We start from the raw sequence: 11,854 nt of genomic DNA on the forward strand, positions 1-11,854 counted from the left end.
GTGTGTGTGTCTGTAAATGCATTCTAGGCAAAGGCATTTACTTGCTTTACTAATCCAGTTACAATTACAATTAAAAGTTGACCCCATTTAAAAACAATTCAAAGAAGAAAGAAGAGCCTGCTTGTCTGTTTGTCGTGCCATTTACAATGGTATCCCAAAGCAGTATACATGGCAGCTAAAAGGAATTATGTGGTTTTCCATTGTGTGGGTGGGCAACAGAAAAGTTCGTTTAGTGACACTCAATGCCAATAATACTGAGCTTTAAATAGACAATGTGAGCTGAGTTGAGAAGAAAGCTGACCTCAGTTAACATGCAAACCCACAAGAGAAGGTTGCTCTGGTAATGACTCTGGGTTTTGTGGGTTGGGGATATTCAGAAGCTCACATGGTGTGGATTATTAGTGAGGTGTAGCTGTGGAAGGAGTCTGGAAACAGCAGCTGGGGCAGGTAACTGTAAAATAAATCAATATAAACCTTGACGCTGCCTGAAAGCAGGATTTGTCAAGAAGGCGTTCCTGCAGGCCTCTAGCCCAGGGTTTTCCTTTTTGGAGTGGCTGAGAATGGCAGTTACTTTCAGGACTTCCTTAACCCAAGCTCTTCAGCACTATCTCAGTCAGAAACAAAGACGTGGGGGAACAGAGGACAGAACATGAGCCTTTAGTACTGTAGGCATTCCATGTAGGAGGGTGGATGAATGACTAGGGTAACCGCAGGCATGGCATGTAGGTACTGGACTGTACTGTAGGCATTCCATGTAGGAGGGTGGATGAATGACTAGGGTGACCATATGACTGCATGTACACTAGGACAGGCTTTTCAACTCACACCCCAATGCATTCTGGTACATTTGACCTGTCTCAGGTACCTTTCACAGCAGGACTACACTTACCAGAATGCATTGGGGTGTGAATGTGAAAAGCCTTAGTGGACATAGAACCCTACAAATAAACAACAAGTCACCAAAGGGGTTGAGTGTGTTGTTTACGGCTATCCTCAGTGAAATAAACACCTCTATGAACGAACGTTCAAGGTGTATTTGGTTTATAGAATGACTCTTATGCATGGAAAAGAAAGTTTAAACCTATATTTAACAGCTGAATTTGAAGGTCTGCTTAGCAATGCACTTGTGATGGCTAAATCTGTGAACACAAGTATTAGTATAAGGAAGTGAAGCAACCTATGTCTGAATCCTCCTTTCAAAAGACAAAACAGGGACGATATGAAGATACATGCATCTCTGTTAGGCTGGAAATACATATATTTTTCTTTGGTTATCTAAGTCACCCCCGCTGTGAATCATTAACTGCTGTGGATCAGGTTGACCTTGGGTCATCAGACAAGGCACGGGACAAACAAACAGGGACAAACATCATGTGCAATATCTTTGAAATATGTTGCAAACCTATAATGTAGCACATTTAATAAATACATTCTAAAAAAAAATTGCAGCAATATACCTCAAAATACAATAACTCCCCAAGTGCACCCAGCGTACAGGTCAACTGCACTATGGGCTTGTACTGTGCCCTATCAAAAAAACAGCTACTACGACAACTACTTTACTGTGAATGAGGATCTAGTTTTCACTCACTGGAGCAGCCACTGCTTGAAAGGGCATTCACATGCTGCCAAATCTGATGATTTTGTTGTTGTCTATGTCTCCAAACACACACCACCTCTCCAATGGACCAATGAGGTTTAACCATCCTCTTACGTCAATTCATTATTTTTTGTTGCTTTAAAATGATATGTAATGATATTCATAATAATACAGATATCCCACTCTGAGTTTAGTCAGTTTGCTCATTGCCTGGTTTGGAAAGTGTTTAATAACAAGACTATGATGCTGACACACCGGATGACATGCATGGATATGCGTCTCATTTTGGATTAGCCACACCAGCAACATAAGAGAAATGAGACAACCGCCTAAACAGCTAGTTCACATTAAACCTTGTCTAGACGTTGAAAACAAAAAACAAAAACACACCCACCCTGCTAATTGCATTTGTCTGAGAGTCCAGGCTCCCTTCTTCTCTTTGACTGTACTCTGATCCTGCTGTACACTATCACAGCCCTGACAGGAGGCTCAGGGGCTTGTTTTGGCTCTGTTTACACATTTGCCCTTTGAATCCAGCTTGAGGAGATTGTGACTGTGGAGGTTTTTTTTTTGCAAAACCACGTCCGTCCTGAGATGGACTTACAGAACTCTGCCACGGTCTGCTTGCACAACTTGATATTACAAGAAAAGTCAGCCACAGGTTGAGTTGTCAACAGAACGTTTTTAACACAGTCAAATCCCCAGATGTTCTCGTATATCATTGCTGAATTGTTAATTGAAACCAAATAGCTCCATTACCTGTATAAACTTTTACTTTCAACAAATAAAGATACTGTTTAGTTATTAAAAACCAAATGGTAATAAAAATGCTATCCCTGAAGTATTCTCAATCAACCCTGACAATCAGAGCCTTCCAGAAACAAGGTTTAAAGTAATGTTTTTTATTAAGACAATATCTTGGATCCTCTCCCTTTTGCAGCTGTGGCTGTATTTCCAGGAAACTGCCCATTAAGGAAACTAGAAAGTGGTCCAAAAGGAGTTTTCAGTGGTTTACACTCCGTGACTGCACTGTAGTAGTGCTGTATATGACACACACAGAAGAGCTACACACTGTAGTAACTCACACAGAGCTGGACTTCTTATCTTACACAGAGAAATACATTTAACTCCGGCTGTCTAGCTCTTAGAAATAAAGCAAGATAATCATTTTGGGGCGTTGTTAGATCTTTACTGGCATAGAAGTGTGTTGACAACCGGTGGCTTTTGTCATCCAGTTCAATGGCAACACCTACAATTACAATGCAGTGGTTCTACAGAGCAACACAGAACAAAGGCTATACAGCAGTAGTGATATCATTTTGCATTAGCCCAGGTCATCCCTTATAAAGGTTTACTAGGGGTAAACCACAGTAAAAGCATGTCAAAGTGTAGCCATCCACAGGTAAGCATGGTAAATCATTGGGAACTATGATAAAAAAAACCAAACAAACAAACTCAGGTCACCTTGGTAAAGAACAGTAAAGGACTGTAAAAGCATGGAAAGGCATGTGAGACTATACCATGGTAAAATATTGCAAATGATTTGTTGTTGCTATTAATCTCCTGGCATGGCCAATGTTATATCTGTTTCCAGATGTCGAGTGTTTTTCTATTGAATCCGCTCTCATTTCCTTGTCCGTAGGCGTACTTTTACATTTCAGTTTCAATTTGTGGTCCAGGTGCCATGGGGTTTTGGCTTCCAGCAACAATAACATTCCGTTCCAACAGTACAGGGAATAATGGGCGACTTGCTTCATCCATATCTATTGACCTATCTGTGATTTCTCATCTGTTTCAGTTTAACTGTAATTATATGTGGGCCTTCAAACTAGCAGCTATATATATATATATATATATATATATATATATATATATATATGTGTGTGTGTGTGTGTGTGTATACAGTATATATAAAGCATGTTTTAAAGCTCTCTTTGGTTTTCATTAGGAGGGATTTGTAAATAAGTTACTGGTATGTCTTGTCCCTCCCATAGTGCTAGCTTTCTGTTTATGCTTTCACTTCTGTGCCATGATGTGTGATTTCACTGACAAACCACACAAGCTTCTGGAGTCATCTGTCAGCCAGAAGCAGAAAAACAAGACTCACACCCAGCATACAGGAAATCAATACAGGACTGCCATGGGACCCTGTTATCATTTCAATGCTTTATACTGTTATTGCATCCAGATTAGGAGAACACACCTATTCCTGCCACATCCACTTACAAAAACAATGAATAATAATTAAACAAAAGTTGTTCAACTCCACAGGGTTTGCAGTGAAAAGGCACTGTACATGACCAGTTCTGAGAAAAAAGAACACAAATATGAGGGGAAGGGAATTCCTGCACCCAGTCCTGGTTATAAGAATGACCTTGTCACATAATGTACTGTCTACAAAAGGCACTATTTCAAGTTTCATTCCATATCTGTATGGTCTGAAACACAGGTGTCAGTTACTGGGTGTGCTGGTACGTTGCTGGGTTTTTCAGGATCCACTTCTCGTGCCCAATGGTCCCCATGTACTTCCCATCAGAAGTCCAGAGCCACGCGGTCTTATCTGCAGAGGCGTTTTTTAGGAAGGACTCTGAATCGTAGCTGAGAAGCTCCACGCTCACCACAGTGCTGTCGTGAGCTCTCCAGCTGTACAGCAAAGAAGGCTTCTTCAAGGGACCCTGTCCAACAGAACACTGAAAATCAGTCCCTGCGGCTGGGCAGCCTTTAAAACCCAGTGCATAGCACAGCGGTGGATCCAATACAGCTTCTAGGACAAGTTTAATTGAAATAACCTGAGCTTGGACTTGCTGCGTTTCTGTGTTCCAGGCGATAATGTCCTCGTCGAAGCTGGCCGTAGCGAGCAGCTCCAGGACTGGACAGGAGTCTGCAGCCAGGATATCCTCCTTGTGGAGCTGCCCACCCCTCCAGGACAGATCCGCCACCACATAGGTGTTCTGACTCCAGACGGTATTGGAAGACACAGTACATGAATCACAAACTCCTGGAGAGCCGATATCTTACTGCACAATCCACGACTTTTCATTACGAGAGAACTATCATTTTCAATCTCTCATCTAGAACCAGTGACGATTTTTTAGATTTAATTTTTAGACATTTTAAAACAGTTTGTGTGAACTCTATGGAGTTCGAGAAGCTGCCCTGCCAAAACTTAGACATGCATTATAAAATAGACACATAAACAGGAAACTTAACATGGTACAATTATACACACCATGTCTGAAGGGGATATGAAAATATGTAAGTACTATATTTGGCACTCTTTATAGCTTCTTTGATTCCCTATGGTTTTCTAGATATATGTAAAAAAAATCCTCTATCCTCGCATCTGGACTTACCCTGTGGTCTGTGGTATTATACAGTGCTAGTTGGCGGCTCCACCCAACAGCCAGGAACTTGTGGTCCTGGTAACAGAGGACCCTGGTCACCTCTGCTTCTGCTACAGGCTCCAGCTTGTAAAGATTGTGGCCATTCTGAACGTTCCAGACCTGCAGTGCAATTTAATATATCAGTCATCTAGTGTAACTATGAGACTTCATTAAATGAATACCTTACGATTGTACTCTTTCAATATTATTATCTCCTACTAAACTGTATTTATCTTTCTAATCATGGGCAGACTGTACACAGATGTAAACCCTATGTAAATTAAAAAAAGGGTGTGATTGAACCATCCGACCTTAATGGTGCCGTTCCTGTGATGAGCCGTATCTGCATGGTGTCGAAGGACATGCCTGTCATCTCCTCTTGCCCGTGGACGTTGTTCAGCTGGAGAAACTTTGTCCCTGTCTCCACGTCCCACACAACCACAGCCGATCATTACCTGAGCCCACAAACGCAATGTGTGACTTTGCTGGGAAGCAGGGGTTTAGGCAATTGGGTAACCCAGCTCTTCACCTAGTAGTTTATTAATCCATAGTTTCAAACTCTCAAGAATACATTCGAAGATAAAACTTGACTAGTCAGGTAGGCAAACAGTATCGCCAAATGACTGCATTGCAACCTCTTGGTCTAGCTAACCTCTAAATCCCATTTACTTGTGTTTATAAGTCACTTTGTACTGTCTTTCGGAAAGGAAAATTTGGCAATTTTACAAAAAACTCTGAAGTCCATCTTGATTGATTCTAATTAGTTTGTTCATCACATTCATCTGTCCTTAACTTCAATTCAGTTTTGAAATGAAGTGGGTCTACCTAGGATTTAAGACACAAAAAATTGACAATTTCATTTCTGCAAACATACTCCATGGCAGTTCCAACAACTGCCATAATATTTTCTTTAGGAAGATGCAGACGCAGGAATGATGGTGCCCACCTGTCTGAAGAAGGGGTTGTAGATGGTGATGGAGAGCTTGGCAGTGTATGTGAAGAGCATATCTTGCCAAGCTCCTCTCTGCTCCAGCTTCAGCATGCCTATGTAGTCCCCGCAGGACACCAGCAGTGCACAGAAGGGCTGCCCCCGTACTCCAGGACATACAGGAACTTCAGCACCAGGGTCCTGAGGCACTGCTGGGACAAGAAATCCCACACCTTTAAAACCTGCAACCTAAACCCTGCCCCCCTTTCACTGATAAGCCCTATTCAAAATTGACAGTCATAAAGTAAAATCCCTTAGAAAAGTTTACTGTGGTATTTTTGCAGTTGTCCCATGCTTTACCCATGGTTATACTATGCATGTTCCATAGTTAACCATAGTTTGCAATGTTTATTAATATGCTTTACCATACCTTGTTATTCTTTACAATGCTTACCTATGCTTCATTACAATTTGCTATGCTTTACTATGGGAAAACCTTTATCAGGACTATGAGATGGCTGGATTACCATTTAGGGATTTTAGACTTTTAGACTAATCATCCATATACATTACTAATATTGACTAACTACATACATTCCTTGATAATGTTCCATTCAATAGTTTGATAACAATAGGGACTGATGGCCCCCAACACCACTTAAATAAACCTATTATTTTATGCTACAGCAATAATCAAATCCTTTACCAAAATAAACATGCATGAAAACTAACATCCAGCCACATGGCGTAGGGTTACGAAATGTTTGCATGGAAAACACTAGTGACCTGCCAACTGTTTTTACTTGTGTGGAAAACAATGTGATCGTTTATTTTGTCTTGTACAAACAAACACAGACACACACTGTTCCCCATGTGTCCTATAATATGAGCTGTTTTGTCTCAGCTGCAGTAATGCGTTTAATGCTGAATCAATATTTATTTTTACTATGTGCAATACAATATGCCTTTACGTTTATACACCTGCATACATACTATACTTAAAAATGTACCGCAGATTTTATTCTGTGTTATTTTAAATGCATGAACACAAACAAACGCATTAACTATTTAAATACTGGATGGGGAGGAAGTAAACGTGATTGCCTGTAGATCCCAAAGCTGGAGTAATACAAGTAGAGCACCACCTGGTGTTTAAAAGGAGTATTTCCCTATATTTTAATTGTAGTTTTTCTGAATGAAGCAAAATATGCACAGCCTTAATATTTAACTGACTGGTCAACCTGTCCCTAGGTAGGGTCGGAGTGTTCTGCTTCTGCCAGACATTTGTTTGACTTTTATAACCTTGAATTATGGCCAAAAACTGAATAAATACATTGTAGATGATAATTATTTATAGTATACTGTATCATTCAAGAAAGCACGCCATGCAACCCATTTTAATAATACAAACTGTGCTAGGTTTAAATACTGATAGAATGTATTGATTATAAAAACTCTACATTACAAAAGTGAGTCTATTTATTGTAACTGTTTAAACGATGGCGGTACAGGAATGTATTACAATGATATGTGGCCATGAAGTCATCATCAAAGTTTATTATAGCCAATCAGGTTGTAGAGGCTACAGTTCGATGCCCTCTAAAAGCTAACTGGATTTAAGATCTTGAAACTCATTTTAAATGTCTTTATACCCAAGACCATTTGTTCGGTTTAGCTGTCGCCCCTGTCAATTATCAAGCAGGCAATGACTGCCAATGCCTAATAAAACGGGGCCCAATATAAGATGATCACAATTTAAAAGTCCAACCCCCTCTTTTGGAATAGAAGCCCCACCTTGTGGATTTTCCAGGTGTACACCTTGTTCTTCCTGTTGAGGTCCATGATGACCACAGAGGTGGAGGTGCTCCCTGATGATGTAATGATGAGGTCTCCCATGGGCAGGTACATGATTTTGGAGGGGTGATGAGGCAGTTGTGATCCTTGATATCCTGTGTCAGAAAAGAGGCAGCTGGAATAAGCAGATATATGCTCTTGCAGTACCTCACCTGTCTGATAGGTGTCACCACAACCTGATTTGTGGAGCCACATTATTGTTCACAAGGTTATGGTAGAGAGTTATGTTCTGGTACAGTAGTATGAACAATGTAATGTTTTTAAAGCAACATGTAATATCAGCCTAGACTAGTCCCCCCCCCCCCTCTGATATCATCACCCCACAGCAACAGGGAAGGGCTGGCTGGAGACTGTGCAGGGAGAAAAATCTAACAATTGTTATAAAAGCCGGTTATTTTGCTGCCTGTTCTATTTTTCCTTCATTAAGCTGCAACACAGTAAATGCTTACCTTAGTGTTGCACCAACAGCATAAAGAATTTGGCGCGTTATTTATTGCTGTGAAGACAAGGGAAAAAAATATGACATGTTGGAAAATGCCCTGCAATAATGTACCCATTTATTAGCATATTTTCTTAATTTTATTATTATTATTATTATTTATTTCTTAGCAGACGCCCTTATCCAGGGCGACTTACAATCGCAAGAAAATACAAATACATTCAAGTGTTACAATACAAGTCATACAATAAGAGCAAGTATACAGGCTTATGTTACAGGCTTATGTTATTTTATAACATAAGCCTGTATACTGTACTGTAAGGAGGTAGGTTTTAACTGGTTTGCCTTGAAGCCATAAACCGACATCCTTTATTAGCTTTTTTTTTATTCCCTTATTACTACAAATAACATTTGGACGCTTTGGTTCATTTTGTGTGTGTGTTTTTATAGCTAATCTTACCAAGTGTCATACCAAACAAGTGGTACAAACTCCTCAAAGCAGTTTGTCATGGAAATGTCAAAGAAGTCCCTGCTATTTAAAATGGGAGTCATGTATTAATAAATATTTGCAAAGACTGTATCTATTCACTTCAGGAAAACATTTTTAGAAAATGCATATTAGGTGGTATTGCACCGCGATTCTGTAGTTATTACTGTACGGCTCTATTAAAGTCAGCTTTGTATCCGTACCTCATATGATTTCTGGATACACAGGTCGCTGTCCCAGACAGTGAGAGTACTAGCTTTACTGATACTCACAAACCGCAGAAGAGGGGGAGAGGGAACCGCCAGGATCCTAGTGGTCACTTCTTGCTACAGCAGAGTGAAAAACAAGGAAAATGTCACATGTGTACAAGAAAGACTGTGGACTTCAAGAAACAGGACAAGCCAATAGGCCCTGCGAGCCTGGCCCAAAATTACTCAATCATAAGAACGCAGTACTAGAAAAAAATAGTACAGTTATTTGACAAATGTTTTTTCCAGTGTCATTTGAAGACAATGAAAATACTTCTGGTTGAAATGTTTATCAAATAATTGTACTAGTTGCTTTTGGTATTGCTATTTAACATATCTGTTTATTAGGCTCAATTTTATTAGTCAGTTCTCAGAAGAATAAAAATACGTTACAAACCTCCTGCTAGCCAAGCGTAACCACCACAGCTGAAGTAGAACATGGTTTACTGCAAACATATGTATTGGTTTTCAAGCAGAATAAACATAAAACAGAGTGGTTGTGAGTGGGAAATGCAAAGATAAACAATTTGTGACTTAGAACCATCATGTTTCCTGTGTTTGTTTGTGTGAAGTTTTCTAGCCAAATTCCTTTTGCTTTCCTTTAATAATAATAATAATAATATTAATAATAATAATAATAATAAAACCCTATTTCAATATTTTTCATGAATTTAAAGACTTAAGGAATTAGAAAATCAACCAGACAAATAATTCAGAATTTATCCCTTCACTCATGCCATGAGTACTCTGACAAAGGCATTAGCTAAATTTGCCGAATTGACCGTTTTACCTTAAACTTTACCAAAAACATTTCACTCCAGGTAAACCAAAAGTGAATTAAATTATTTCTGACTTCGATCCTGGAGGCCTGGCCCCAGTCTGGTTGCCTTGACTCCGTCAGTTGCTCCTCTCGCCCTGTGGTAGCAGACTGGAGCAGTACCTTGTTGTGCAGGCAGAGTCTGATGAGTGGCTGTGTCCTGAGGAAGGTCTCCTCCTGGTGCTCACAAAGTCCTTCTCCTTGTACTGCAGCTTCATGTAGGTGCAGAACTCGTCCCAATCCACATAGCCGTCACACGATGTGTCCACCTGCAGACACGACAACACACATCCAATCACAATCTCCGATTGGCAACCAGTGAACCAATGAAAATAAAATTCTAGCCAAGTAACTAAATGATATATAGCTGTGACTTTAGGACTCTGGTAAGCTTGCAACTGTGCTGTGTTACTACTAGAGGCGTGCTGATAATCTTGCAATTACATTTATGTAGTATTTATCAGCAAGTATTCAATAAATCAATTCATTAATGTGTTGATATTAAAACAAGAACATATGTCCTTCCCTCACCTTTACAATTGAGTACCAAACAGCAGTATGCCAGTAAAACTGTCAGCAAGAATGAGTATCAACATCGCCAGTGTTTCCTTTTACTCAGCACCAAAGCAAACAGGTATTTAATTTAACTTTTACTGATTTTAATTGAAGAGGCTTAAAATGATTCAATAGCAACACTCAGGTCTGTATGTTAAACATCCAATCAGTCAAGAGGTACCCCAGAAAAAATTATTTCAATCTGACCACCTCAATAAGCACCTTGTCTATACTGGCTCACTCAGGTGACTTACGTAAAGTGCTGTAGGTGAGAAAAAGCTTTCGCTTTGAGACCATGGTAACCGGCTCGCCCCCTGGACTCCTCCTATTTTGCCTGAATTGAGAAGCTCCTCGTCAGTCACCTTGTTGAACAGCAGCTCCATCTGACTGGTCCACCTCTCCGAGCCCAGCATGTCAGTGAGGGCCTCATGGAACTCCCGCAGTGTCATGCTCCCTGGCTGCTGTTTGGGTTCCTTCCTGTGGAATCATTCCAGGCCCAGCCCCAAATCCTGGCCCTTCTCACCACCCTCCAAAGGCATGTGATTGGCAAAGGCCTCCTTTAGCCAGCATAGGTGGTCCAGCCTTAACTCCTCCTCCAGATGGACATTCTGTTCCTGGTCACAACAGGGCAGAGAAGAGCAGAGGGGTTTATTTACTAGATACAGTCTGACAACTGCAGATAATTGAAAGAAAAGATACCCATGGTTACTGTCAAAACTGGGCAGAGGGAGATTTACTCCAGTACAACAACTGCTATAGGACCATATACATCTGATTTAACAGGTAATTTAAAAGCGTGATAACCAAGGATTTAAATTAAAAAAATAAGCTATAATTACCAGCACAGCACTGGTCCCCTTATCAGTGTGCTGAATATTGTGCTTTACATATCCAAAGCACATACAATAGCATCCACTGCTTTAGTAAGGTGTGAACTAAACTTTGGTTTCCATGGTAATATTCCCATATTCAGCGGGTGTGTCTGTTTCAATCTTTGTCTTTAAAAGGAGAGGTACAGGAGGAACACACACTTTGGAACCCATTGTACTGTTGATGGTTGTGGAAGATGGGAACTCAACACCCCCTAGTGTTAACACTGTAAAACAACAATCAATATACAGTTGGTAGACTTTCTGTTTTCTGTTTATTTTAAAAACAAATGCTTCTTAGTAAAAAAAAAAAAAAAAAAAGCTCAGTAGAAGGTTGATTTCTAAATTTGACTTTATTTTGCTTACTTCCAAATTGTATTTTTATGTTATTAGATTTCACTGTGCTTTGTTACGCTTTGCTATGCTTTTACTATGGGAAACTTCATTAAGGAGAAAGTCACTTATAAAGGAAATGTTTGCTTTCATTCATTATTTTCACAGGTTAACCCCAGGCCTACTTTCACCAGTTCCCTTTGACTCAGTAAACCCACAGCGTAGAGGCTACTGATGATTCAGCATCAAGTGTTTGTGTTGCCAGTGGCAACACTGCTGCCACACTGTACCACGGCCCCTGCTTGCGAATGCCGAGGATTGTTTCGTCCCCTATTCATCAG

At 40.2% G+C, this 11,854-nt stretch overlaps 1 protein-coding gene across 1 annotated transcript; it reads right to left on the reverse strand.

Annotated features, from left to right (window-relative positions):
• Positions 1–2,914: 2,914 nt before the first annotated feature.
• On the reverse strand, positions 2,915–7,819 carry LOC117974157 (WD repeat-containing protein on Y chromosome-like). The gene is made up of 6 exons (XM_058990475.1): positions 7,706–7,819; positions 5,930–6,067; positions 5,295–5,438; positions 4,954–5,103; positions 4,390–4,551; positions 2,915–4,275 (listed from the first exon to the last, which is right to left on the reverse strand). The coding sequence occupies exons 1-6, from the start codon at positions 7,817–7,819 to the stop codon at positions 4,057–4,059; spliced, it is 927 nt and encodes a 308-aa protein (XP_058846458.1). The 3' UTR covers positions 2,915–4,056.
• Between the last annotated feature and the right edge of the window lie 4,035 nt (positions 7,820–11,854).

The sequence above is a fragment of the Acipenser ruthenus genome, chromosome 17 (assembly GCF_902713425.1).
Source record: "Acipenser ruthenus chromosome 17, fAciRut3.2 maternal haplotype, whole genome shotgun sequence".
Lineage (NCBI taxonomy): Eukaryota > Metazoa > Chordata > Actinopteri > Acipenseriformes > Acipenseridae > Acipenser > Acipenser ruthenus.

Excerpts from the sequence above, each read along its gene's own strand:
- LOC117974157 (XM_058990475.1), bottom strand. The coding sequence starts at position 7,819 with ATGTACCTGCCCATGGGAGACCTCATCATTACATCATCAGGGAGCACC. Across the intron at positions 5,439-5,929 it reads ACAACCCCTTCTTCAGACAG|GTAATGATCGGCTGTGGTTG; the intron begins GTGGGCACCATC and ends TTGTGGGCTCAG. Across the intron at positions 4,276-4,389 it reads CGCAGCAAGTCCAAGCTCAG|GGTCCCTTGAAGAAGCCTTC; the intron begins GTTATTTCAATT and ends TCTGTTGGACAG.